Raw genomic sequence first — 27,751 nt, 5'->3', positions numbered from 1 at the left:
CCTATAAAAACCCATATTACATGGTGGTGACTAGAGCAGAACGACTTGAAATTCAGACTTAACTGAATTTATATGCATTTTCAATATACAGAAACTTTTGTTATTGCTTATTACCCAAAGGTATATTCTATAAATCAAAATGTGTTTATTCAATAACGTGGTTGTCATTTTTTAAAGGGTTTGTTCACCTAAAATTAAATACTGATTATTACTCATCATTCAAACCTGACATACAGAAGGAGAAGTTTACCAGATGTCTGAGCTGCCCTCATTCAAATTATGAGAGTGGATGGGGACCAGCAGTTATCAAGCTCCAAAAAGGACCAAAAAGCATAATAAAAGAAGTCCATATGACTTTAGCTCTATATTTTAAGTATTCTGAAGCCATGTGACAGCTTTGTGTGAGGAACAGACTGAAGTATTCACTGAAATGTTTTTCTTTTGGAAAATCTTGCTTGATAGCCATGGCTATCATTTACTTTCAACATGTGGAAAGACAAGCTTTCTGCTAATAACTCATTTTGTGCTCCACAGAAAAAAGAACTTCATTCGGGTTTCAAAATACAGGTGGGTAAGTAAATGATGACAGAATGCTAATTTTCGGGTGAACTAAACCGTTAATGTTCAGTGACCACCGGCCCCAGTTGACTGTTTTGTTTTTAGATCAGACTCACCACTTTCATTTCCACCTGTACTAGCTGGAGGAATGGGCCCTGGTGATGACACTACCGCCCTGTATGTAGGAGGTGGTGGAGGAGGAGGTGTGGAACGTAGTCCTTGACAAATCTCTTTGGGTGAAGTGCTGCTCTCACTGGGGTCCTCTTTTGATGGAATCTCATCAGGGCTTTTCTTGTCCTCTTGGTTCAGAACCAAGGGCGGAGGGATTGTGCATACACTTGTCTCTACAGTGGTTGGCGGGCTGTTAGTTGAGTCTGATCGGGTCTCTGTCAGTGGAGCACATGACGAAAAGTCTGTAGTGGATTGAAAAAGATCATCTGGTGTCGGTGGGGGCGGGGCCTCTTTCACCGGAGGAGGCGGGACAGTTGGAGGAGAAGGAGTGGTGTCTTTGGGAACATTTGGAACAGGTGGGGGGCTTTCCCTTTGTGACTCACTGGAAGGAGGAGAAGGTGCCGGCTCTGCAGGACGAGGTGGAGATTTTGGTAAAGAAAGGTTCGGCTCCTCAGATGGAGGGGGTGATTTAGGTAGTGGGGGTGCTGGTTCTGCTGGGAGAGGTGGAGATAAGGGGAGTGGAGGTGCTGGCTCTCCTCCTTCAGAGGGAGGAAGTCTTTCAGGTGACGCATCATTGAAGCAGACCCATTTGTCTTCAGCATCTTGACCAGGTTTTGGAGAGTCTTCTGGACCAAAGATGTTGTCCAGATCAGTTATAGAGGGCCTCTGTGAGGTCGGCCTTGAATTTTCCTCTTCTTTCTGTACATCTGCATCAGGTACCACACATACATCATAAAGGAACAGAAGAGTTATTAGCGGGCCATAAACAGAAGGGAAGACAAATGAAAAGGCAAGGGATAAAAGACAAGCACAAAACAAACCAATCACACACTTGTTGGTACAGACCAGGGGTGTCCCAACCTGCTCCTAGAAGGCCAACGTCCTGCAGAGTTTAGCTCCAACACACCTGCCTGGAAGTTTCTAGTATGCCTTAAGACCTTTATTAGTTGGTTGAGGAGTGCTTAATTAGTGGCATTAAAATCTGCAGGACAATGGCCCTTCAGGAGCAGTATAAGACCCCTGTTATCTGAAGCCTGGGTGGAGGGGGATCTTACCAGTAGGCTCTGTAGCAGGAGATTCAATCGGAGGAGGGGAGGTCGGCACATTCTTAGGCGGAAGCGGAGGCAGAGCTGCAATGACATTAGTGCAGCTAAGATAAGCTCTCACATACACCCCCCACCAGGCCATGTCTCCATGCCCCACAGCACCATGCAAATGCAAGGTCTCATTCAGGCAGTCAGGGACAACAGAAAGGGACTGTGGCATGGGATGAATAGCTCAGACTCTATGATAACCCTTCACTCTCTGTGACCTAGTAGTTCACACTACTTTCATATTATTTAGGATGTAACCATTTTTTATGTTAATTTATGTAAGGATCACTTATTCTACCAGGGCTTGCACATACTAGTCAATTATTTCTATGATTAATTCTCTAGTTCAAGGGTTTTCAAATTAGGGCCCGGGGACCGTCAGGGGGCCACAAGGGTGCTTAAAGGGCCATACAAAATTTGATAGAAAAAAGATTTTATTAGATCTCTCAGAATTAACATGTTTATAAATTTGTTTTAATTAAAAATACACCAAAGCTTATATCATTACTGTTTCATTCTGATTTCAAAGACTGGTTAGAAATTATTTATTTTATTCTATTGACATACAAAGTTTTTAGCAATGAGAAATAGAGTTGCATTAGTTCGACAACTAGTCTTTAGTCTGTTTCATATGGCAACAAAAAGATAATTCCTCTTTACAGAAATTGCATCCGTGTAGTTGCATGTTATTAGCTTTGTTAAATTAATAGTTTAAGCACTTTGCAATTTTCAATTGATATATGGTAAATACTGACTCAGTTCACAGTCGACTACTTTCCTAGACAACTGGTCATCTAGTAAAAATGAGTAGTCATGCAAGCCCTAGTATTTACATATTTATGTAAATATAAATTCAGAGATATATCACTATGAAAAGGCCAAAATTCATTTATAATCATAGCCTTAAGCTTAACTTAAGCCCACAGATACAGCTCAGCATCATTTTGCTTTTTTTAAGCATAGACACACATGAAAATAGGCCACGTTGAGTAAACCGTCACCAAAAGACATGAGTACAGGATGAGCTGGATGACTCTTCATTGCTTTCATAGCTAATGACTTGAGAAATTAGTAGGTTAATGGAGACTGCCAAAGGGGAAGTTAAAATAAAAAAACTGGAGGCAATTATGATTTTTCCATTCAGTCGACCGTTCACCATTTTGGAACTTATGGGTTTATGATACCAGGATGATGGCAATCATGCCACACAAGCAATGACTTACTTCCTGTAGGAAAAGGTGTTGCCAGTGAGGATTCTAGGTGTTGCTCAAGCAGGGGTGCACCCCAAACCCCAGGTTCCTCTATCACCGCTAATTTATGAAAAAGGACATGATACACAGTTGATGGGGAGCAGAATTAACAGCTGTGTGACTCACAGAGAGGAAGGAATCACCATGCAACACTTATCTATCCCTATATCTGTCATAAATGGCCAGTAAATCTAATTGTTTTAATCTCAACTGCTGCAAATGGAATTGAGTGGGTGGCAACACAACTAGTACGCACTGATGAATGTTTTGTCCTATAGTTCACATTACATAAAGCTAAAAACCAGTACTGATTTTATAAACAAACAAACAGTACTCTTAAATACTTATAGCTGAAATATGAGCATCATCTTCATACCCTCTGTGAGTCTCCTGAAGACACATATTGTATATGACAGAAAAATGAATTTTTGTTCAAGTGAATGAAGTAACACAAAGAATCTGGGCCGTGATCAGCTTGTATTGGATTGTGAATGGTTAAAATTCAGTGACCCTGTAAATGACAGATCAACATCCATGAGCAGAAATAAGAGGTAAGGATATACTGTACCTTCACTGGTCTTCTGCTCATCAAAGGCTGTCTCCAGTGGAGGGCCGAATAAGGCTGTTGCATCCTCTGGCACTGGAGATTTCTTATTACTAAAATGGAGGAGAATTAAGCCAGATCTGCATGACTCATCCACACAGATGCAGACTAGTCACATTCAGGCTGCAACTCTAAAAGTTTGTGATATAATCCATTTAGACTCAGTTAAACAACTACAATTTTTAAAAGACTCTAAGTTGCAACAAGCATGGTTATATATATATATGCATAGTTTTTTATTTAGAATGTAACTAGTTTTTATTTTTATTCTGTTTTGTATTTTGGTTTTCAATTGAGGTTTTACTTAGTTCAATCATGTCAACTCTCTGAATAGTTTTAACATGTTATTGAACATGGCAATGTCAATGTATTTGGTCTTGGCGGACTAGACCTGCTACACTGATGCTGCTTTTGTTGATTATTGTTGCTGCAGAGCAAGTATGGATTTGCTAATGCTAATAGATACACAGACACACTGCTGTGAGCATGTAAGATATGCTGCTATTGCATAAATAGACAAAAATCCTGTAGCAGATCTGGTCAGGTGGAGCTAAGGGAGGTGGAAGTTTCAGAGGAACTCTTATAGCATGTTGCAGGCTAGCTTACAGCAAACAATGAACCATGTTGAATCCGAAATCACCCCCTATACCCTCAAATCGGGCGTTATTTGAGGGGATAGCCATTTGTAGTGGTGTCTGAAACCATAGTGAATGTTATTGAGTGCACTTATTCAATCCCACATTACATTGCCCTGCAATAACGAGTGTACAACTGATGTACGCTCAACGGCTGTCTGAATTCACTCACTCCTTTTCATTCACTTCTTTAAGTGAACAGTACTATTGGACTTACGTAGGGAATAGTGAATGAGGGTTTAGGGGGCGATTTCGGATTCAGCCCCAGAGACTATTTTTATGTTGAGCAAGCAATCTCATTGGCTTGCAGGATCAGCAGAGGCCAATCAGCTTGTGTCATGCGGTAATGATGTAATTGCTTGCGGATTGCATGTAAAGGACCTATCAGCCTGCGCCCTCTAGAGTTTCTTGACTGAACTAGATAGTTTAATTGGTAAATAAATACTTTGAGATTTTATTTAGTTTCAGTTCCAGAAATTGTAGTTAATGCACAAACTGTTCAATCTACCTATGATGACACACAATGCACTTTATCAGAAACTGCACCATACTGAAAATAATACCATTAACATAACCATTCTTTTTGTAAAATTCACACCAACACTACATACTGCAGTACTTGCGGAAAATAAAATGTAATAAAAATATGAATTAATCATAAAAAAAATTTCAGCAAAATGTATTTTAGCTACACCTAAATGCCATGTACAAAAAGCAACCAGTATATGTATATGTATATATATATATTGCAGATTACAGTCAGGCTTGGGAGATTAATTCAGTCGGACCATTCGGCTTTGGCTGAAAAATTATTTTCTCTGTAACTTGCTTTAGTTTTTTTAGTACACATTTATACTTCCAGTTTAATTTTTGGTCTTCTGCAAAGTTCATTTATTTCACTTTTATTTTAGTTAACAATATAATTTTTCCTTTGCCAGTTGTCGTATTTGTAATAGTTTTTGTGAACAATAATACACTTGGAAATAACAGACAAAAAGTGTGTAAGTGTGCGTATAGATACCTAGCAGGCTCGGGAGTGGGTGCAGGTACAGATGCAGGTGCAGGTGCAGGCGCAGGCGCAGGCGCAGGCGCAGGTGCATGTGTTGTAGATGGGGCAAGAGCTGGTGCGGGCGTTGGAACAACACGTCTCGGTCGTGCAATTTCTTCACCTGAGAATAACATCATGTTCAAATGAACACACCTACTCCTAAATATGCAAGCACACTTCCATATTCACAGGACAATTTAATTCCAGACACCTATTTATTGTCAGATTTAAAAAGACATAGACAACAGACTCATAAACCTAAGTGTACTTACTGGGGTTTCTTTTTGCCAGCCCCTGAAACAGACAGAAGGCCAAAACATTCATAAGACTAAAAGCTCATAACACCATATCGCTCATCAGCTGAAAATAGTGCATTATGGGTAAATTTAATCAAGGGAATGGTGAGTCAAACTCAGACAGAACCAATGCCTTGATGCCCAGTAAATTACTGTTTCATAATGCATTCCACAGCTGACAGAAAATTCCTATGATTGACTGATGAACAATCTTATCTGACTCATTGATGCATTAGTAACAAATAACACTGTCATAAATGGTATTACATCACAGGTTCTTCATGGTGGATATGAATTTCAAATAGACCACAGCATTTGTTTTTCCTTTTACGTCAAAATGGCATTCTTTAGACTAAAAATGTGAGATAATAGATATCATACAATATTTAGATTAAGAACTCTTTAACATAGCTTACGCAAGGCTCTAACGCAGCCAGCATACAAATTATTTAAAAGACATTTGCTTGATTTCCAAAGTAAGCATTTTTTGGTGCCATGGATCTATAGCACAAAAGTAAGCATTATTTCTATTCACATGGGCCTTTTATTAGGTAGAAAAGAACAGATGAGGGAGAGAAAGTGAGAAAGTGAATAATAATTTTTACTGGTCCTGACCTTTGCATCTTTATATGGAAATATCATCATATGTAACTATTACGTCTCTTTAAACATGTAATATTTTGCTTATTTCATTAAATTGATAACATAGATATCTTCAAAATTCAAAAGCTCTCCCTCTGTATGACTGCTTCAACTGAATCATAAAGTGTTTCAAGCACTGGTGAACAGAAAAATAATTGTAAAAGGCACTTACCGGGCTACGTCTCTGTGACCAGCAAAAAGGAAGAGAGAAGAGACACCTGGTCAGAAAGTGATAAATCAGTAATACAGACTTCGATCAAAAGCAACCTCTGCTTCTGAACTGCATGGTGTGAATTAGACTATGTCCACCTTTATGCTGTGCTTTAGTGATGATTTTCAATTAAAGATCAGTTTTTTTAGATGAAGGCAGTGACAATTCAAGAGTGAATTACTTCAATTTTTATCTGTTTATTACATAAAATTATAATATAGCTTGGGAAGATATGGAATATATGAAACATATCCAGATTTCAGCAATTCTTAAAAATGGCATTTATGCACGTATTGCCAACGTTGCACCTGTGCAGTACTGCTTGTCTCAGCACTGTTTGGTCTTCAGAGGATCCAAAAGCATAGAAAGTATGTACTGCTCAGCTCACTACAAAGAGATTTCAAAGATACACCATACGGTAGGAAATTTTGTGGTCATGCATAATACTCCTGGACCAAAGTCACAGTTAGAATAGAAATGAAAGGACAAGAAAGTAAATTTTCCTTGGACATCTATTCTTTCTAGCTCTAATTTAACTTAATTATATTTCTTTTTTCCTTATTCTCACTCCATCATAGTTGGATTAAGCCCAGGAACAAGGGTTCTGAGTTCAGTCTGAGTGTGGCCCGTAAGTTCTGAGTGATTAGGAATGATGTACAGTACCAGTGACAAAGTCTAATCCAATAGGCTGTAAGCAATGGTCACTTCCAATCAGAGCCAAGAGTGGGCAAGCAAATAACTGGCATGCAACCAAATGCTTTAATATAAGAGCTGGGCTGATGACTAAGGCTGGTGGCCCACTCATTCAAATAATAAACAGAGGAAAAGTGGGGAAGTGAAACATGCATAAACAAACACCAGATGCAAAATGACATTATCCATCATCTATAATGAAACTACAAAGTACAAACTACATAGTCAATACAGTCTATTGCCTGTTTCAGTATCCAACGGTCCATCCCTAAACACACAAACTGACCCTAGATCAGTTCTTAACGTCATATTAAACACCATGCATGCAAACTTCACCATGCCAAAATAGAAATGTTAGAAGAAGATGCCACTCTAAAAGAGGATAAAGTATAAACAGCTTACCGGACTATTCCTCTATATCAGCCAGCATTAGAGTAAGGACAGATAGAAACAGAAAGACAGGCAGGGTAGAGACAGAAGAAGAGAGAGCATTATCGATCTACAATAGTATAGTGCTGGTAAGCATGCACAAATACGTTACACATGAATTTGAGAGGAATGACAAGGCAGAAATGTCTTCAAACACAGATTATAGTATGATGAAACACTGTGCAAACCCAGTAAATTTTTCTGTCAACCACAGATATCGCCTCCTCCAGCACATACTGTGTAATATATCTCAGCTAATCAGTCAAACGTGGCAACAGATCAAGATCTCAGTGAGTGACCTGAATGGCTTTACTCATAGCTTGAGTGAACGCTACTAAATATATAAAAAATCTATTTAATAAGCACATCAAAGGAATGTTTCACCCAAAAAACTAAATTCTGTTATCAATTATTCATGTGGTTCCAAACTTATATTTGATTTTTATATTTCCATGGAACACAATATTATACACTACCATTCAAAAGTTTGGGGTCCTTAAGATTTTGAAAGTTTTTAAAAGAAGTTGTTTACACTGCAAGTCTTAATGCAAAGATGTGACCTAATGACCATATGCAAATTTCTGTCCTGCCTGTTTACATTCAGACACAACTGGTATCCAATATCTGCCCAAAATAGTTCTGTTGGTGATCGCTTTACTATGTGACATTGTTGACCCTCAGGTATTGAATGGCCATACTAAAATTATTTTATAATTCACGTCGGGTGGCCATGATTATTTGCCAGCATGGATAAATTAAAAGCGGTCATGGATGTTTGCAGCGCAAAATCTCACGGACCGGATATAGACAGGAAAATAATGGTAATTTTCCTTTGTTATTTTTGTAGCATGGTAAGATTTCATTTATTTGAGAGAGAGATCGTGAATTACCTGAGTGCATCTGTATGTAGTGAAGTTTGTACGTTTATTTACAAAAACAGTGACGTTATCACCTCACTGCTGAGAAATAGCTTCCAGTAGCAAAGCTGTTATTTTAGCTGTTATTTCAAAGATTTACGGGGCAGAGGTTGAAAACCTCTTCTATGCTCATGAATGTTTCTATGTTTGTGTACAATTTCTAAACTATTAAGTTTCCACCTCAGTAAAAATGCTGTGAATTTTAGTCCTGGTTCATACAGGCACGTCTGCTTCATTATACAAAATTATAAATCTACAGTATCTTTTTGTCGCCCTCGCCTTTTGTTGGCTTGGAATTGAAAGGGGAATTCGGATAAATGTGTTTAGGCGTAGGTCATATGTCCAGATATCAAATATGTATCTGATTTAAAACCACATTTGGAAGTGGCTCAGAACGGATGCAGAAAAATTGGATCTTGTGTGGATTTAAATGGTCTATTTTAACATATTTTAAGCTGTAAATCATTTCTGTGATTTCAAAGCTGAATTTTCAGTGGCCATTACTTTTCAGTGTCATGAAATCATTCAGAAATCATTCTAATATGCACTTTTTTATTTTAGCTCAAGAAACATTTCTTATTAGAACAGTTGTGGTGCTTAACATTTTTGTGGAAACACTGATTATTTGATGAATAGACACAGAACATTTATTTGAAATAGAATGTTAATGTCTTTACTTTACTTGAATCTAATAGTTTATATATATATATATATATACAGTGAGGAAAATAAGTATTTGAACACCCTGCTATTTTGCAAGTTCTCCCACTTGGAAATCATGGAGGGGTCTGAAATTGTCATCGTAGGTGCATGTCCACTGTGAGAGACATAATCAAAAAAAATAAAAATCCAGAAATCACAATATATGATTTTTTAACTATTTTTTTGTATGATACAGCTGCAAATAAGTATTTGAACACCTGTCTATCAGCTAGAATTCTGACCCTCAAAGACCTGTTAGTCTGCCTTTAAAATGTCCACCTCCACTCCATTTATCCTAAATTAGATGCACCTGTTTAAGGTCGTTAGCTGCATAAAGACACCTGTCCACCCCATACAATCAGTAAGAATCCAACTACTAACATGGCCAAGACCAAAGAGATGTCCAAAGACACTAGAGACAAAATTGTACACCTCCACAAGGCTGGAAAGGGCTACGGGGAAATTGCCAAGCAGCTTGGTGAAAAAAGGTCCACTGTTGGAGCAATCATTAGAAAATGGAAGAAGCTAAACATGACTGTCAATCTCCCTCGGACTGGGGCTCCATGCAAGATCTCACCTCGTGGGGTCTCAATGATCCTAAGAAAGGTGAGAAATCAGCCCAGAACTACACGGCAGGAGCTGGTCAATGACCTGAAAAGAGCTGGGACCACCGTTTCCAAGGTTACTGTTGGTAATACACTAAGACGTCATGGTTTGAAATCATGCATGGCACGGAAGGTTCCCCTGCTTTAACCAGCACATGTCAAGGCCCGTCTTAAGTTTGCCAATGACCATTTGGATGATCCAGAGGAGTCATGGGAGAAAGTCATGTGGTCAGATGAGACCAAAATAGAACTTTTTGGTCATAATTCCACTAAACGTGTTTGGAGGAAGAAGAATGATGAGTACCATCCCAAGAACACCATCCCTACTGGGAAGCATGGGGGTGGTAGCATCATGCTTTGGGGGTGTTTTTCTGCACATGGGACAGGGCGACTGCACTGTATTAAGGAGAGGATGACCGGGGCCATGTATTGCGAGATTGTGGGGAACGACCTCCTTCCCTCAGTTAGAGCATTGAAGATGGGTCGAGGCTGGGTCTTCCAACATGACAATGACCCGAAGCACACAACCAGGATAACCAAGGAGTGGCTCTGTAAGAAGCACATCAAGGTTCTGGCGTGGCCTAGCCAGTCTCCAGACCTAAACCCAATAGAGAATCTTTGGAGGGAGCTCAAAATCCGTGTTTCTCAGCGACAGCCCAGAAACCTGACTGATCTAGAGAAGATCTGTGTGGAGGAGTGGGCCAAAATCCCTCCTGCAGTGTGTGCAAACCTGGTTAAAAACTACAGGAAACGTTTGACCTCTGTAATTGCAAACAAAGGCTACTGTACCAAATATTAACATTGATTTTCTCAGGTGTTCAAATACTTATTTGCAGCTGTATCATACAAATAAATAGTTAAAAAAATCATACATTGTGATTTCTGGATTTTTTTTTTTTGATTATGTCTCTCACAGTGGACATGCACCTACGATGACAATTTCAGACCCCTCCATGATTTCTAAGTGGGAGAACTTGCAAAATAGCAGGGTGTTCAAATACTTATTTTCCTGACTGTATATATATATACAGTACATATATACATTTTACTCAGCCCAAACTTTTGAACAGTAGTTTATATTGAAGCATTTCCCAGATTTTTTTTATTGTTGTTCTCTTTTATGAAACAACAATACATCTGTATAGGCATGGTGCATAATAAGGCTATGGCAAAGTGAGGACATTTTTAGATTAGCCACTATTTATGTGTTTTCCCTGATACAAAACTATTGAACACCTTCAGAAAATGTATAAAAGAGCAAACAAGATGTATGGGCTCCTTTTAATGGTATTTGTTCAGTTATTTTTGGAGCATCACACTTCACAGCTCCAATCTCCAAAATGAAAAAGCACTCTGGACATTCTAAAATATTTCTTCTCATGGGGACTCCATAAAAGAAAAGTCATATGGGTTTGTAACAAGTTTAAGGTGAATAAACGGCAACATTTTCGTTAGTTTGGGTGAACTTTTTTTTTTTTTTTTTTTGGCTTGCTACATGTCAACATTAAGCTTGGAATTAAGACAGTTGAATGATCAAACAGGCTCTGAGCACACTGGGTTTACAATGTGTGGCTTTATTAACTCTTGTTGGATGACTGCCCATAGAGGCTTAATAAAGAAGCAAAGCTTATCAATAAAACATGAATACCAGCTGGAACCCAGCACCTGGCCGAGAGGTGTACTATATTAAGAAACCCCATGCCTTTGTGCTTTTGCTCGACTGTAACCCCACCGTTATATTTATCTCTCCCTGTGTTCTGGATGGTTGGCTGGATGTAATATCTCTGCCCTGACTACTCAGGTGAAGTATAGTAGAGAATACAACAAGATGTATGAATTATCACTCTCCTCTGATGAAATGAGAGTGAGCACGATCACTATTGTATGGTTTCTGTTGTTCAACCTTGTTCACACTTTTCTGTCAAGTATTCATTGCTAATCCATCACCATGGTTACACAAATACGCACAGGTTGCCATGGCAGAGGACGGGCATGTGACTGATGATTAATTCATGAGTAAGGAATGCCAGACGTTCCAATATACTGGACAAAGTGGATTTCAGTCACTGAGGTCAAAATAAGTCTGCTTAAAGAACGTGTACTTTTTCGATGTTAAAATACAAAGAAAGTACAAGTAAGCCATTTGTAGGATGATTTTCCTAAAAAATTAATTAGCAGGGTGTAGTTAAACATTTTATAACAAATATAACTTTCAAAATGTGCATAGAAAAGTATTTGACATTTCCTGAATATACACTACCGTTTAAGAGTTTGGGGGCACTAAAAAGTTTGGTCACAATTTAGTTTAGGGTCCAATTCTCACTATTAACTAATTCTTAACTACGACTTATGCCTAAATAAACTTATTTAACAATACAAATTATTTCTTATTAATAGTTAGTAAGGTAGTTGTTACGTTTAGGTATTGTGTAGGATTAAGGGATTTAGAATATGGTCACGCAGAATAACGCATATGTAATATTAATATGTGCTTTATAAGTACTAATAAACAGCCAATATCCTAGTGATATGAATAAGCAACTAGTTAATAGTGAGAATTGGACCCTAAACTAAAGTGTTACCAAAGGTTTTTAAAGAATTTAAAAAATTGTTATCCGTCAATGATGCATTAAATGTATCAAAATTGATGCATTAAATGTATCAAAATTGAGAGTAGACTATTCAATTTGTTACAAAAGACTTCTATTTCATGTTCTTTTGAACTTTGTATTCAAAGAAACCTGAAAATAATTATCACAGTTTCCACACAAATATTAAGCAGCACAGTTTTTTTCAACATTGATAATAAGAAATGTTTCTTGAGCAGCAAATCATCACATTAGAATGATTTCTAAAGGATCATGTGACACTGAAAACTGGAGTAATGATGCTGAAAATTCAGTTTTGCCATCACAGAAATAAACGTATAAATTACAATAGAAAAGTTAAAAAAAATTAAATTAAATTGTAGAAATATTTCACAATATTACTGTTTTACTGTATTTTGAATCAAATAAATGCAGCGTTGGTGGGCATAAGGGACTTTCAAAAACATCTTAAAAAGCTCTGTTTGCTTGAGCATTCTGTTCAGCCCAGCAAATGCAAAAACACTGACTCAACCAAAGGTGTGAATTGGGTGGGGCTGTGCGTTTGTTCAACCAACAGCAGACAGGAGGTTTCACCGGTTTGAAAACATTCAGAAAACTGCTCAAGGTTGTGGATAAGCATTCATTGAGCATACTGAGAGAGGAATTCATAGACGTGCAGATTTAACTTTGGGAATAAGAGCTAATGAAAACCCCAGAAAAGATAATTACTTTGTGACAGCTAAAGACCAATCTGAGTGTCAATTAATTTCAGGAACAAAGCAGAACAAGAAAAGGTAGGTGGTCCTGCGTTGTAGATCTGAGTAAGACTGATTGACAAGACACAAAAAGGGCTTTAAAAGCTCATTGACAGAGTTGCATGTATCGGTGTATGAATAATTTAGCGTGTAAGTTCTTCTTGTGACACATTCTGGCCGGGATGCCTACCTGTCATTAGGCCTGCCGCACTATGCAGCGGAGTCAGTGTGCCCAGTTTCCAAGCTGAATTATTGAGAGAGAGAACAGAGCGACACTCTAGTCAAAGAGACTCCGCCTGAAACTCCTACTCTCTCTGACTCCAGATAAAGACACTCAGTGAGTCAGATAAGACTCATCTACACCATATCTCATCTGAATGACCTCTGTCAGACAGACTTTAGATGATGTCACCAATGAAAAAAGTTTTTAAAAGTCAATACTTTTGGAGAGATAATCTTTGTGGAATCTTAACCGCACACACACCATATGAACCGGATGTTCTCAGCATATTCTCGCTTGTGAGTTAATGGTTATCAAATTATTTCATACAATCTGACGGATGATTTGGAAAATGTTATCAGCAAAAGCTAGTCATCTATGGTATTCAGAAGGGCTAAAGTAGATTTATTAAAATTGTAAACTGAATTCACAAACACTAAGTATCAAAAGTATCATTGTACTACCATGTACACCGTTCAAAGGTTTGGGGTTGGTAATTTAAAAAAAATGTTTTTTAAAAGAAGTCTCTTATGCTCACCAAGGCTGAAATACAGTAAAACCGTAAAATTGTGAAATATTATTGCAATTTAAAATAACTATTTTAAATTATTTTAAAATGAGTAAAAGTCATTTATTTCCTGAGATGACAAAGTTGATTTTCAGCATCGTTACTTCAGAAATCTCCTTCAGAAATCATTCTAATATGATTGGTGAAACATTTATTATTATTATTATCAATGTTGAAAATGCTGTGCTGCTTAATATTTTTGTGGAAAGCAGGATCCACAAAATCTTTTGTAACAAATCTTTTGTAACATAAATGCTTTATAAAATTATCTTGCTAATTTGAATACTGTTTTGCAAGATAAGTCTGTTTTGAGCCAGTGGAGAATGATTAGACAGGTGCTGTCCACACATATCTATTCATCTCCTGAATGCTGCATGAAGGGTACACAAAGACTTTCCAGCATATATTCAAGGTACACCTAAAAATATAATTTAAAACTCCCTAAAACAGCTTTAACTAACAGGATGCAGCTATATAGATTGCCGAAACTCAACAATGTTTTTAGTGAAATGGCAGGTAGGCGTTTTTGGACTATTAAAATGGCATGCAGCTCCATCTGAACTGCTCACACTGCCCTCTCCAGCACCAGCCTCCACAGTGAGATAGCCTCATATTATCCACACATATACAAGCAAGGCTCCAAAAAAAAAAAAGTTTGGCTTGTGGCTTTTGTCATCATGTGAATATACAATTGAGTTGACAAGGTTAATACAGAACCTAAAGCACTTCCTCTTTTTCATGAGTATCCTTATACAATACATATAAAATCTGCATCCGTGCAACAAGCTGTTTCCTCTCCTTACTGACAGAAACACTAAAGCCCTGTTCGGACGGGATTAGTTTTACAAGGGTAGATGGAGTAATGTCATTTTACCACAGGACGTCTGTAATAGTAATGGCCAATTCTCACGGGATAAGATATCTCAAACTGTATAGGCTATATATAAACAGTTAGGTCCAGTCAAACGATTTATTAATTAAATTAATTAAATTCTGATTGGATTCTGTTGGTAATAGGCACTTACCAAAAGCTAAAAGAAGTTTTGTGCCTCTAACAAGTGCTTTCAATCTTCTTTTTGATCTGAATGGTATGTGGAAAACACTTGAGGTTGTCCCACCGCCTAGAACGCAACTGAATACTTCTTTAAGCGCCTCTGTACTTGAAAAAACATGGAAAACTACTTTTAAGCAGGAAATGACGCAATATTTACGTACATATTTACAGCTGGTCTATTCGCACAGGATTAGCATTACCTGAGGTCATTTTTCCGAAACTTTTTACAGAACGTAAAAGTCGCCGTAATCTTTACTGACATTGATTACTGAGATGGCACATTCGGACAGGACTAAAATCACTGAGAAGCTCTAATAATTACTTTACCCCATCTCTCCATGTAAAATTAATCCCATCCAAATAGGGCTTAAGTGTCTCTCAAACTACTTCATGCACTGATTTACTGTCAACATAAACCAGAAAAAGCAGGATTACAATATACTTGTATGTAAGTATTTGTTACTTGTACTTGTTTTACGAATATGTAAAAATATGGTATCTGGGGTAAAAAAAACGCCCCTGCTTTTGGGGATAAAGGCACAACATGAAGACATTTCCATTTGATGACATGACATGGTTAGATTCAGATGTTTAATATAATTTATTAAGTTGGCTGTCCACCTTAGAGATAATCACCATATTTAAAATAAAACTATGATATTAATCATATATAATAAAACATCATATTTATTGTTACTACTGAAAAGCCATATTGCACTTTTATGGAATCTCCTTCAAAGCTTTTCAGAAGTTTTTTTTTTTATTATTATCTGTTTTTAAAGTGAACATATTTTAATGACGGTATATTTACTAAACAAAAATGCATTTCCTTTACTTAAGTACAAAGTACAAAATCATTAAGACATACAGTATCACATGGCACAATATTCTCTGCTATGTGAAGTTTAAGGAAGAAAAAGTGACAAGAAATGATATCATAAGCTTGGGATGCATGGGTAACATTGGCTGGACTCACCAGAGGCGAGGGAGACAGAGCTAAGTTGCCTATGGAGGCTTTTAATTCATCTACCGAGGGAGCTGCAAAGTTAGCGTCTGCTGGCAGGGGTTTGATTTTGATCTTAAACTTTTTGCGGTGGTCCTCCTCTTCTTCAGACTCACTGGAGGAGAAAAAGTGAGTCTTCTCTTTGGGGGCTGGTGGAGGGCTGTTAAGGGATCAGTTGTAAATTCCCATTATTACAACACTGGATGATTTTTATAGACCTTACACATTCCTAAGAATTAAATAACATAATTATGAATTTTTATTGGCAAAATTTTCAAAATTAAATCAAAATCATTTATGGCTCAATTAAAAGGATATCTCCCTCTTCCTCCTCTGGCCTGATGCTATATCCTTCTTCATCTACCTCAGGCGAGTTCTGCAAAAGAAAAGAACTGAAGTGAGATTTTATTACAGAAGCAGTAGTATTATTTGATAGTTTAAATTAAATGGCCATTAATGTAGTAGCTTTAGCTGTCATATGCTTTACTGAGTATCTTGAAAGATGTACTTACATATCTCTCCCAATCAATCTCCCCGCAGAAGCCATTTGGAGCCCCATTGGTCTTTTTCTGTGACTGAGCAAATCAAAACACAACTTTAGCAACATCACTCAAATTCCCTGATATTTAGATGAGATGAGTTTGGCCTATTTAGGGGTGCCGCTGAGGGAATCTACAGGTGCTTAGTGAGTATTCACTTCTAGCTAAATGACTTCTGTCTCTATATTCAGTACCGATTCAGTCTCTTGGGGTTCCTGTGTCACGGTCATCCATCATGAAGAAAATAAAGACATAATTTGAATTATTTTCCACCATTTCAAATCTCGAATTCAAATAAGGCTTCACATAAAAAAAAAAGCTTACATTAACACTGATTATCTGATGCATTAAAACTAGGGCTGTCAAACTATTCAAATATCAAAAGACACAAAGGGCCCTATTTTAACGATCTAAGAGCATGGTCTAAAGCGCATAGTCTAAAGTTCACTTAGGGCGTGTCTGAATCCACTTTTGCTAGTTTAACGATGGGAAAAATGGTCGGCGCGCTAGGCGCATGGTCTAAAAGGGTTGTCCCTATTCTCTTAATGAGTAATGGGTGTGTTTTGGGATTTATGTGCGTTAAACCAATCAGAGTCTCATCTTCCTTTCCCTTTAAATGCCAGTTGCGCTCGCGCCATGGCAGATTCGCCATTTAAATAGAAGCAGACCATCTACAGGACAAGGGGGATTCCACCATATATTTATGTACACAATAATAATCTTTTACATTGTAATCCTTTTATTTTTAATATTTGGCATGTTTGTGTGCTGCTGTGCGTCCCTGTGTGTTTAATAAGCAGAGTGTACGCGCATTGTGGACCCGCCTATAGGCGCACATTACTAACACGCTCTTTAAATAACAAAAAAAATATATTGCGACTTTAGACCAGGTTTCAGTTGGTCAATGGCGCAATCTATTTCTGTTGCCTCAAAATAGCGACGTGCCAACAACGCGCCAGAACACACCTCGTTTTCAGACCAGCACGCCCATGGGCGCACAAATGGGCGCAAATGCATTTGCTATTTAAACAATGTGGCACAGGATGTGAAAATGATAACTGCGTCAGACTGAAACTAGCAAAAAACACTTGCATTGCACTTGGCGCTGCATTGCACGGGTGCAAGATATAGGGCCCTAACAGTTTTTGCAATAACGTTTTAATGAACCATTGTGCTTCAATTGTTGATCTTTGATGATAATTACATTTTACTTTACAAAGAATGCAAATTACTTTACTTTTGTTAAATCCCATCAAGGCTTATTTTATAGTTAAATTACCCATAAAAAGGTATTTTGTCATCCTTTACTGATAAACGGATGGTCTGCTAGGCTCTTCTCCATGCGTGCGTGTGTGTGTATGTGTGTGTGCTTGCCTTGCTGCTTTAATAAGCTCAGATTATTTAAATGACTCGGTTCTCAGAATTCACAAAGAACAGAATGAATTCATATGTTGAATAAACATTTAATTAATTTGCTTATGTTAATGCATCAACTTTTGCATCCCTAATTAAAACAAACATTGATTCAAATTCCAAAATACAAATAATAGCACATTTGGCTCTTGAAATGATGCTGTAAGTTAAGAGGTACTTACTCCACCATCTCTGTCTGGTGACCCCCTAAAAACAGAGAACACAAAAGAAAGAGACAAAGAGGTCTTTAATGCCCACTTAAAATGCAAGCCTCTCTTTTTTCAACTCAAGCGCAGAAGCAATTAGCCAGGCTTCGCTGTGAGGCACAGTAACACCTGTGTGTTGGGCCTCAAACAGACACACTCTCAAAACAGACATCCTCTATTCATCTACAGCCTTTTCACGCCATGAAGCAAGGGACAGGGATTCAAAGCATGCAAGCAGCAAATGCTCCATTACTGATGAGTTTGTGAGAGAACTCCATCAGCCTGTCTTTGGAAGCACAGCTATTACTATAAGTTCATTAACTCTGTAAAGGCTGATAATTATGTGAAATAATAGTCAGAATTTTTTTCTTTTTTTTTTAATGGAACAATTTATTGAACCTTTAGACAAAATCTTTTAAAAAGTTTGCATATTTGATACACTAGGCTTTTATTATGCATATAGCTTCAGTTTCACATATGGGATAATAAAGGAGTTCATACTTGTGGAGAAAAACTCAAAGTTTTGATAAAATATGATACAGTAGGCTTTATACTGGTTAATACTGGTGTATTAATTAGTGAAACTTACGTAGAGTCAGTGTCCTTTTCTTTCTTCCGTATCCCGAAGGCCTTCCTGGTGCGTTTTTTCAATCCTGTGGTGCGTAGAGAGATCTATTAGTGTTCTAATTTGATATGGGTCAAAAAAGCACAAAAACACAGTACAGCCTCATAGACACAGACACATGGCATCACACATTTACTGTAACTGTAGGTGTGTGTATCTGTATGTGAATGTAGGCCTAGGTGGGTGGATGTTTGTAAAAAAGAGAATGTTCAAAGACCTATGACATTTCAGATCAAACAACGAACTGAATCTATTACTGAATTACACTGCTGATTCAAAATTGATTTCAGCGCCAATTTCAAAGACAGAAAGCATTAGCATTTGGCAAATTCACAAACTGACACAAAAAAACCTTAGATTTGATAAGAGCTTTTAAAATATGTACATATTTTTTTCCCCAATATTCTGTTTCACTTACAAATTTCACAATGAAGATGGTCAAAACTTCAGTTTCACATTAGCTGTTTCCATCCAGCTATTTTTATCAGCATTTTGGGATATCGCATTAAAAAATGCTGGATGGAAACGCCAAGACGAGCATAAATTAAAAAACTTTACATATAAAACTCAATTGCGCTCAATTGAGGCGTAGGCCTATACATTTTTATCCGATAAGAAGCCATGAGCACAAACTACGATGGAAACACATTTACTGAACAAAACACTCGGTGTGCTACAAAAAACTCACTTGACTTTGCCTCAATAGTGATTGGATAATTGGACTAACCAGCGGACCGATTTCATTGCACAGCATCTCAAATGCTGGCTTGATCATTCTGAAATGTCTGAGCCAAAGTCTGTCATCAGAATGATTTGGTTTAATGACCTCCCAGAAGCGTCTCACACGATTGCATTCCCAAACATCAGGCATCCGAATGCAAGATAACATGACAGCGTTTATTGCGTTTCGTATGATGTAGGAAAAAAAGAGTAACATTGACTACCTTGTTCCTTGCGATTTCTATTTTCATTTCAGATATTTCGCATCAATTTCCCGCGAAGTGACGATTTTGCTCTCTTGAACACATGGGATGGAAACGCTGGTTTATTTGCAAATGTTTTATGTGATATTCCAATTCTGAGCATAAGTTAGATTCGCAACTTTGATTGGAAACATAGCTATTGACTTTAAATAAGATTTATTTTGTGTGTGTGAATTCTGTCCTCCAAATTTAAATGAATGTATGCAGTGTGTTTTTATCATGTTCACTTGTTCACCCCAAATAATAATGATAAAGCAAGGTTCAACTACATTATAAATTTTAATTTTAACCAAGCTATATTTTAACCAGAATTTAAGGTTGATTGAACTGTATTCTCAGGACATTTTATACTCATTCATTTATTTTATTATTATAAATACTTTTTGTTAATAGAATTAAAATTTCTGTATGCTACAGCAATAATTTTACTTTTTGTATGTTAGTCTTTCCATTTTTTATGATGCTTTGTGTTTAACTCTTTCCCCGTCCGCGGTTTTGAAGAAAGTTGCCAGCCACCACCAGCACTTTTGACCATATGTCATGGCCCCTAGAATATTTTGTTGTATAAATATCTGAACAATATATTAAAAGAAAGAACAGACCCTGCTTTAAAAAACAAAACAAAAAAAAGTTTTATTTTATTTTCATGCATTCTTTTTTTTATATCAACACTTGAATGTGGGTAAGTTTCATAAAACAGCAACATTTTGAGCAAAAAGCTGAGAAAAATCGCATTTTTGTCAAAGACTACATCCAGATCGGATTAAGAACGATAATCAAACAAAGATGGAGTAGATCGAGACCCTCGCACGGTCCTATAGCTCGTCCTGGGTCGACATTTCATTCAGAAAATTCCATCAATGGTGGGGAAGCATTGTCTAACAAATTATGAAAATTAGGGAAAGAGTTAATAACATTGATCGTGATCTCATAGCTGTTTTTTGTAGCAAAGACAACATAAATGTCTATACAGGAACTGACTGAAAAATAACCCCACACTAATAAATATTATCTGGAGTAAAATGAATCACAGTCTCCCTATAATTTACACAGCCAAAACATCCTCAAACCCAATTTACAGTAAATACCCATAAAGTCATGTGGACATGAGGACATGATTGTGCAGCACGGGCATGTGCGCCTCACAGCCATTGGGCCTGCAGGGCTCTGAGTCAGGCTTCGATCCAGTCAAGCCTCTGCAGTGACAGGGAGCTCCAACATGGCGGATGGCATTATTGATCTTTACTAAATATTTCCTAACACATCCACAGGCTAAAACGCCGCCATCTGGCTGAGAGCGAGGAGAGAAGTGAATCTATTTATCCGAGCCATCTGAGAAATTTCCAGACATCGCCTTGTTTTCAGTTTCCTTACGTGTTCCTCTGTTCTTGATACATTTCTTCAAAGAAACTGTTCCTTTTTTTTCTGATTAAAAAACAAGTCATTCAAGATAACTAAAAAGGAGCAAATGTAAAGGGAGTTCACAGTGCATAGGATGTTTAGTGAAGTGTGCTACAAAGAGACAAACACTGAAGGAAAAAAGACTCAAATTTAACACCAGGAAAGTAGACGTTCTACTTTGTGCACTTGAACTAGCCGGGAAGTGATGACTCAAAAGCTTGACAGGGTTGTGCTGTCTGAGCATGTACTTATATACAAAATATGCTAAATATTAAACATACTAATCTCCAGAGGTTAATTACCTAATCAGGATCTTCTGGTAGAGTATACGGTATGTGGGTCTTTATAATGCAACAGAAGCAATCCAGCAGTTCTGCCTCTCAGGGTGGATAAATTAATAATATGTTTATATTCAAAGAGCCCTAGAAACAGGTTTGAAGCAATTAAGATTTTATGTAATAAGTGGTTAGGCTATAGTATGCTATTTTAGGCAGAAATAACTGTTTTGCTATGAACAATACATTGTTATTCGGTTATACAATAGTTGGTGGTGGAAGGCTGTTCATTCTGGCCAAAATGTAAGACAAACATTTCCAGGCTCATAAAAAGGCCTATTTTATTACAAAAAAGAACTGCAGAGGTACCATGGTACAATCATGGCATCAAATGATAATGACATGGCACTTTGGTATATATACCATGTCACTAAATGGTTATCATTTTCTCATACCATAGTACTTCCCAAAACATGCTACTTTTTGGTAGCCTACTTCATTATAGTGCAACGTTAAAAGAGTAGCTTTTAGAAAGAACTGCTGCGTCATCTTTGGTTCACATGGATCAAGCTCTTTAAAGCTTTAAATCTGAACCCTGGCATATCACGATTTCACCTAAATCCACATACTGGCAAACACAGAAGCAACTACAGTATATCAGCACAATTCGTGATGCATTTGAGCTAGCAGCTAAAACAGATTATGGTCTCTGTGAACAACACACAAACCCCAGCGTGGTTACACATTCCATTTGAGCTAACCCCCATGAGATGGCTGGAGTTCATTTTGTGACAACAGGGATTTCTAAACACAGCATAACACTAATTAATGGCTACGAAAATAATAGCTTCCGAATGTAAGCATGATGACGGAAGTGGAAACGTGATTACCAGGAGCTAACTCATGGATTGATGGCCAGAGAAAATGACAGCACCAACTGTCCAGGGACACCACTTAAGCAAACAGGAAAAGTGAAGACGATGTGAAAATAAAGATAGATGGTATTTAGGGTTTTAGAGACTACAGAAAAAACAATAGTGGTTAAAAGCAACAAAGCTTAATTGTCAGAGAAAATGTTGGCGAGACTGTAGGTGCCACAGAGCTGGTATTCGACTGTGACAGGAGTGCAACTCATGTTTCAGCAAGATAATAGTGATCTTCTTTCTGCTATTATAGCCAAGAAAGGTTTTCAAGAGCTCTCCAGGGCTTTTTACTCAACAGAAACTACTGTAAATGCTAGAGACATGACAATACTTCATCACAAAAACTCATGTCCAGATTACAAAGTACATATGACGTCACATGCACTGGAAAAACCAATCTGAGGAAATTACTAAATGGAAATTATTGATTAGCAACACAAGCGTTTATTTGTTAGTCCATCCTTTGTAAATATAGCCTATACAGTATGAAGTGAACTTAGCAATCTTTGCCTCTAAAGAAGAGAACATCCTGCAAGGCAAAAACATTGTGCAATAGTTTTATACAGACAGACATTGTCCTCCACATATAACATACAAACCTCAATAAAGATGGCAATCAACAAACATCACCATATTACAATTAAAACAATAATGACTAAATCAACAACAAACAACTCTGCAAACAGCAAAACAATGTATAACAGTAATCACATAATTTGCCAGCCTCTCAGAGAACTCCATAATAGTTTAATTGTAAATAAATTGTATTAACAATTTACCAGAAAAAGTGTACTTGAAATTGCACTGCAGAAAAGTGTGCATAATGTACTGTGCCCTGTACATACTGTAACAGTGCACAAATTAACAGAGAGCCCAAGGGCCCTTATCGTCTATTTTGCCAATTTACCTAAAATGTCCACTAGTTTCGAGCACAAAATGTGGACCAAATAGCCTACTCTCGTCCTTGGGTCCAGGTGGCTTCACTGTACGCCATGTGCACAAAAGACCAACAGACACACACTCATACACTCTCATCCACACATGCTAAATGACTGCACATACTCAAAAGACACACTCTGCTTGAAAATCTGCCCCTTCAAAATGATCATTCTTTTATAATTTATTCACTCTTCCAAACCAGAATACTTTTTTTTGTGGAACACAAAGGATGATGTTTAGCAGAATGTTTATGCTGCTCTCTTCCATAAAATGAAAGCGGGTTCAGGGACTGTCGAGTAGAGGGCTGCACTAGGATTGGAATCCCACGGTTCCCATGGGACCCAATTAAAAAATCTTGTGGGAGTGGGCTGTTTTACCTTTGCTGCGGATGGAAATGGGCGGTCAAAAAATATAGCGCGGGTCCCGGGATTTGGTGCGTAACAACGAGAATTGGTGTTTGTGCTCTTGAGAGCGTCAAAGGTTTCTATTTACAACATGTTTTTGCAGCGTCAAGCAATACAGCCAATCACAAACATATCTGTTGATTTCTTGAACGCAATGGCCTATCAGAAACATTTTGGATTCATCGTCTAAAACGCTCAAAAAAAAGTTTTTGCCCAGTGCTGAATTCTGCGCCCTCGCAAATCCTCTCATTATAAGTTCACTTATAACAAACAAAGTGTAGATATTATGTAGGCTAAATAAGAGATTCATTGTGCAGTCAGCTTCATCGATTATAACAGAACTTTGAGTAACTGAGATGAGTGACAGCTTTTAAGTGATTATAAAGGGAGCGGTCTTTGCGCGCTTTCTAGACAATATATACATTCAGAATTCGAACAAACCTTTTGTTTTGCTGCATTAGGTAAGGCAATGGTTACGTATTATTGTTGCTAGGCGACATATAACTTTACTTTACATAACTATTTCATGACTTTCTATTTAAGTGTGTTTTCCTTTTTAAGCGGAAGCGCATTTCCTTAGCCTCACCATAGAGTTGGTTCACCCTCCGCCTATGGCCCTAACGTTTGTGTATATTTTTCACAAACTTTACAAGCTGTGACAAAATGTTTGGGGGTGCGGGCTGGAGTGGATACAAACATTGCGGGTGTGAGTGGAACACACACGTTGCGGGAGCAGAAGGTAATGGTCAGAAATTCAGTGGGAGCAGGATGAAGATAACAGTCCTGTGCAGGGCTCTACTGTCAAGCTCATAAAAAAGCGTCATAAAAGTAATACATATGACGTGTGTGCTATAGTACAAGTCTTCTGGTAGCTTTATGTGACAAACAGACTCAAAATGTCCACTTTCATTTTTCAGAAAAGAGCAGATTGGACATTCTACTATCAATTATATTTGCATTCAACAGAAGAAATACAATAAATGAGACCATGAAATGCATGAATTTGAATGACATTCCTAATAGAGCACAGTGAAACCACTGATGTCATCAAAGGGTCAAGGGCAGAAAACTATCAAGCCTCATTAAAAAAGTCTACATCAGCCTCCAAAATGGCTGTATTATCACAGCACCTATCACAAACAAGAGCATTTCCCCCAAAAACATAACTCATAAACATCTGCAACTTCAGAGGAAAACCATTAAGCGAGGCAGAGTCCAGTTCCTACTGGTATTCAGCAGGGGATAAAGAGGAAAAAACAAGAGAAACTAAGATAAATCTGTCGGGTTTTTAATTCCAGAATATCACTGCCAGATTTACTTAGACAGGGATTAATGCTTGACAATCAGTTCATCTGCAGAGAGTGGAGCCATCACAATGTGAGAAGAGATCAGAGAGCACAAGCAATAATCTTAAAGTCTCTCTGTATCTACACAGCTACTATGATGCCAATGTGATCCCCTAAATCATGGGGTCAGTGTTGATCTTAATCTGAGAGTATCATTACCAAATCTGAAGACAGATGGCTAAATGTAAAGACAGATCCAATCTTGATGTTCCTAAAAGAGAAAATACTGAACACACAAATAAAATAGCAATAACTTCCATGTCCTCAGGACATCATCTTGAGAAAAACATACACTCAGTTGGTGACTTTAAGCAGCAGGTAACTTGCATGATTAAATGACTGACAATTCTTACCACTAAAAATGTCAGTCTAAAGAAATCGATATATCACAAAGCCATTAACATAGAAAAAAAGTCATGCCACAGACTATACTTCTTGTTTTGATAGGCTAAATATTTTGTTTTGAAAAGTTATGAAAGCTTTATTAATTTTTCATGAACAGTTAATTTAGTTGCATTCACAAAGAACTGAATGCAGTCCCATCAGTATGTTTACGTAGTAGAAAAATGCATTAATGTATGCTATGACTGAGTCTAGAGGCAGACTTGGCAACCTCATTTACTCCATGTTCAACAACTAAATGGTGAGAGCCTTTGGGTAATAGTTGTGTGTTGGCCAGCCATGGGTTGCTACAAGCTATTAGTAATATCAGCCAAAAAAAATATTTGCCTTTCTTCCAGTACTGTACTTCATTCTTTCAGGAGTATTATTGTTGAAGTATAAGACAAAATAAATTAACTAATTAACTGAAACATTATAAAAAAATGTGTTATCTCTTAGTACTAACTAATACTGTGATATAATACATATGATAAGATTGTGGACATATACACAATGTTATACACTGATGTTCAAAAGTTTGGGGCCATTTATTTTTTTTTATTTTTTTTATGTTTTTTAAAGTCTCTTCTGCTCACCAGGTCTGCATTTATTTGATAAAAAAAAATACAGTATAACAGCAATATTATAAAATAATATTACAGTTTAAAATAACTGTTTTGTATTTTCATATATTTTAAAATGTAATTTTTTCCTCTGATTGCAAAGCTGAATTTCCAGCAGCCATTAATCCAGTCTTTAGTGTCACATGATCCTTCCGAAATCATTTTAATATGCACAATTAGTGTTCAATAAAAACATTTTTTGTATTATTATTATCAATAGTGAAAACAGTGCTTCTTAATTTTTTTTCTTCAAATTTTTTTTTTCTTCTAATTTTCAAAAGATTGTTCTAATTTACCCTTACAAGCATAATTATTATATTATATTATATTATACTTAAATATTATACTGTATAGTATAAAACATTTTGTAAGGCTGCATGGGAAAATCGGAGCAGTCTTTTGAAAATGTAGAAGTTTAGCCAAATTGATATACTATGAGGGAAAGAGATTATATGTAGAAGAGTGACAAACTGTAATGCAATCAATTTGGTGTATTTATTAGTATTTCACAGGCTAAAGATTTCAGCTCTTTTTCGCTAAGATTAAGTGACATCAACAAATTGAATGTTACCTTCAGTCGTGTTCACTCATGTCAGAACTAAAACACTGAACATCATGCAATTTTAAAATAATATCTTAGCAAACAAAACAAAGCAGAAGTATGGGGTAACTCAGATTGAGGTTTCCCTGGAGAAAACCAAGGAAGCACTCAACAGTGGAATGTAAATATCACGCTGTATCCGAAGTCCTCTTCAAAAATCCACTTTGTTTTGGCTGCTTTATGAAGATGTTTAACTGAGATGCTGTAAAAATCATGTTTTTGCTGTGTTCCTTCACTTCCAGTCAAGCACAGTGCCAGTCACATTGCTTCAACACGTTATGACTAACAAACACTTAAACCTGGCCAACGCATTTGGTTAAAGGATGGTGGAGGCCATTTTTTTCATTGTTATGGAAATACACCAACAGTCATGCAGAATAACTGAGTGTTTACTAAACGAATGGTAAACATCGCTGCATCTGCACATGTAAAATATCCTCCACTCTAGTAATGGCTGTAAAGATTAGTTTCTACTCTCAGGGGACAGAAGAGGATCATGACATATCACTTGAACTTTTATCTTTTTATATTTTACAATTTCATCAATTTGAAATGAACTCCTGTGGCATTAAATATACTCTTACCGAGAAAATAGCCATTACATTTAATTACGCATTACGTTTCCGCATTAACATCCTCTCTGCTATGAAGCTTTCATGGTATCCCACAATCTTATGTGCAAAAATAAGTTGCAATGGCCCTTACATGATCCCCAAAGTCAAAGGCATAGAATATACCTCACAACAATGTCGTGCATTCAGCAACAATACTCCTAAGAGCTTATAAAGTGAAGTACAAGCTATGTTATGTCTAAAGGTACATTATTTGAATTGAAATGTAATTTCATACATTACTGCAAATTACCATATAACTCATATAAATTACTGTCTGAAGCAATTATATTAAATCACACCATCTCTGGTGGAGGTCTGGGCACTCTGTGTAAGACAAAAGAGGGAAGTATAGCTCTCATGCCAGTATATGTGACATGTGCCAAGTCCTTGAGCTGACTGCCAGTGAACCAACCAACCAAGTGTCTTTGTCTATGT

The 27,751-nt window shown here is 37.2% G+C and overlaps 1 protein-coding gene across 15 annotated transcripts in view; it reads right to left on the bottom strand.

Moving 5' to 3' along the window:
* The window catches only part of sgip1a (SH3GL interacting endocytic adaptor 1a), a 75,642-nt gene that overhangs the window by 15,507 nt on the left and 32,384 nt on the right, over window positions 1-27,751 (bottom strand). For 13 of the 15 annotated variants that reach the window (XM_082136010.1, XM_082136017.1, XM_082136019.1 and 10 more), the window contains 13 exons: window positions 18,791-18,854; window positions 18,178-18,202; window positions 16,556-16,618; window positions 16,362-16,419; window positions 16,017-16,195; window positions 7,605-7,616; window positions 6,471-6,482; window positions 5,633-5,654; window positions 5,334-5,481; window positions 3,642-3,730; window positions 3,047-3,133; window positions 1,785-1,859; window positions 675-1,436 (listed from right to left, as the gene is read on the bottom strand). In XM_082136010.1, the coding sequence (XP_081992136.1) occupies window positions 675-1,436; window positions 1,785-1,859; window positions 3,047-3,133; window positions 3,642-3,730; window positions 5,334-5,481; window positions 5,633-5,654; window positions 6,471-6,482; window positions 7,605-7,616; window positions 16,017-16,195; window positions 16,362-16,419; window positions 16,556-16,618; window positions 18,178-18,202; window positions 18,791-18,854 (1,596 nt within the window). The remainder of the gene's footprint in view (window positions 1-674; window positions 1,437-1,784; window positions 1,860-3,046; window positions 3,134-3,641; window positions 3,731-5,333; window positions 5,482-5,632; window positions 5,655-6,470; window positions 6,483-7,604; window positions 7,617-16,016; window positions 16,196-16,361; window positions 16,420-16,555; window positions 16,619-18,177; window positions 18,203-18,790; window positions 18,855-27,751) is intronic. The other 2 variants (XM_082136023.1, XM_082136012.1) reach the window with 2 other exon arrangements.

This window comes from Leuciscus leuciscus (assembly GCF_965113295.1).
Source record: "Leuciscus leuciscus genome assembly, chromosome: 14".
Lineage (NCBI taxonomy): Eukaryota > Metazoa > Chordata > Actinopteri > Cypriniformes > Leuciscidae > Leuciscus > Leuciscus leuciscus.
The sequence above is the reverse complement of the archived record's forward strand: the minus strand, read 5'-3'. Positions and strand labels throughout refer to the sequence as shown.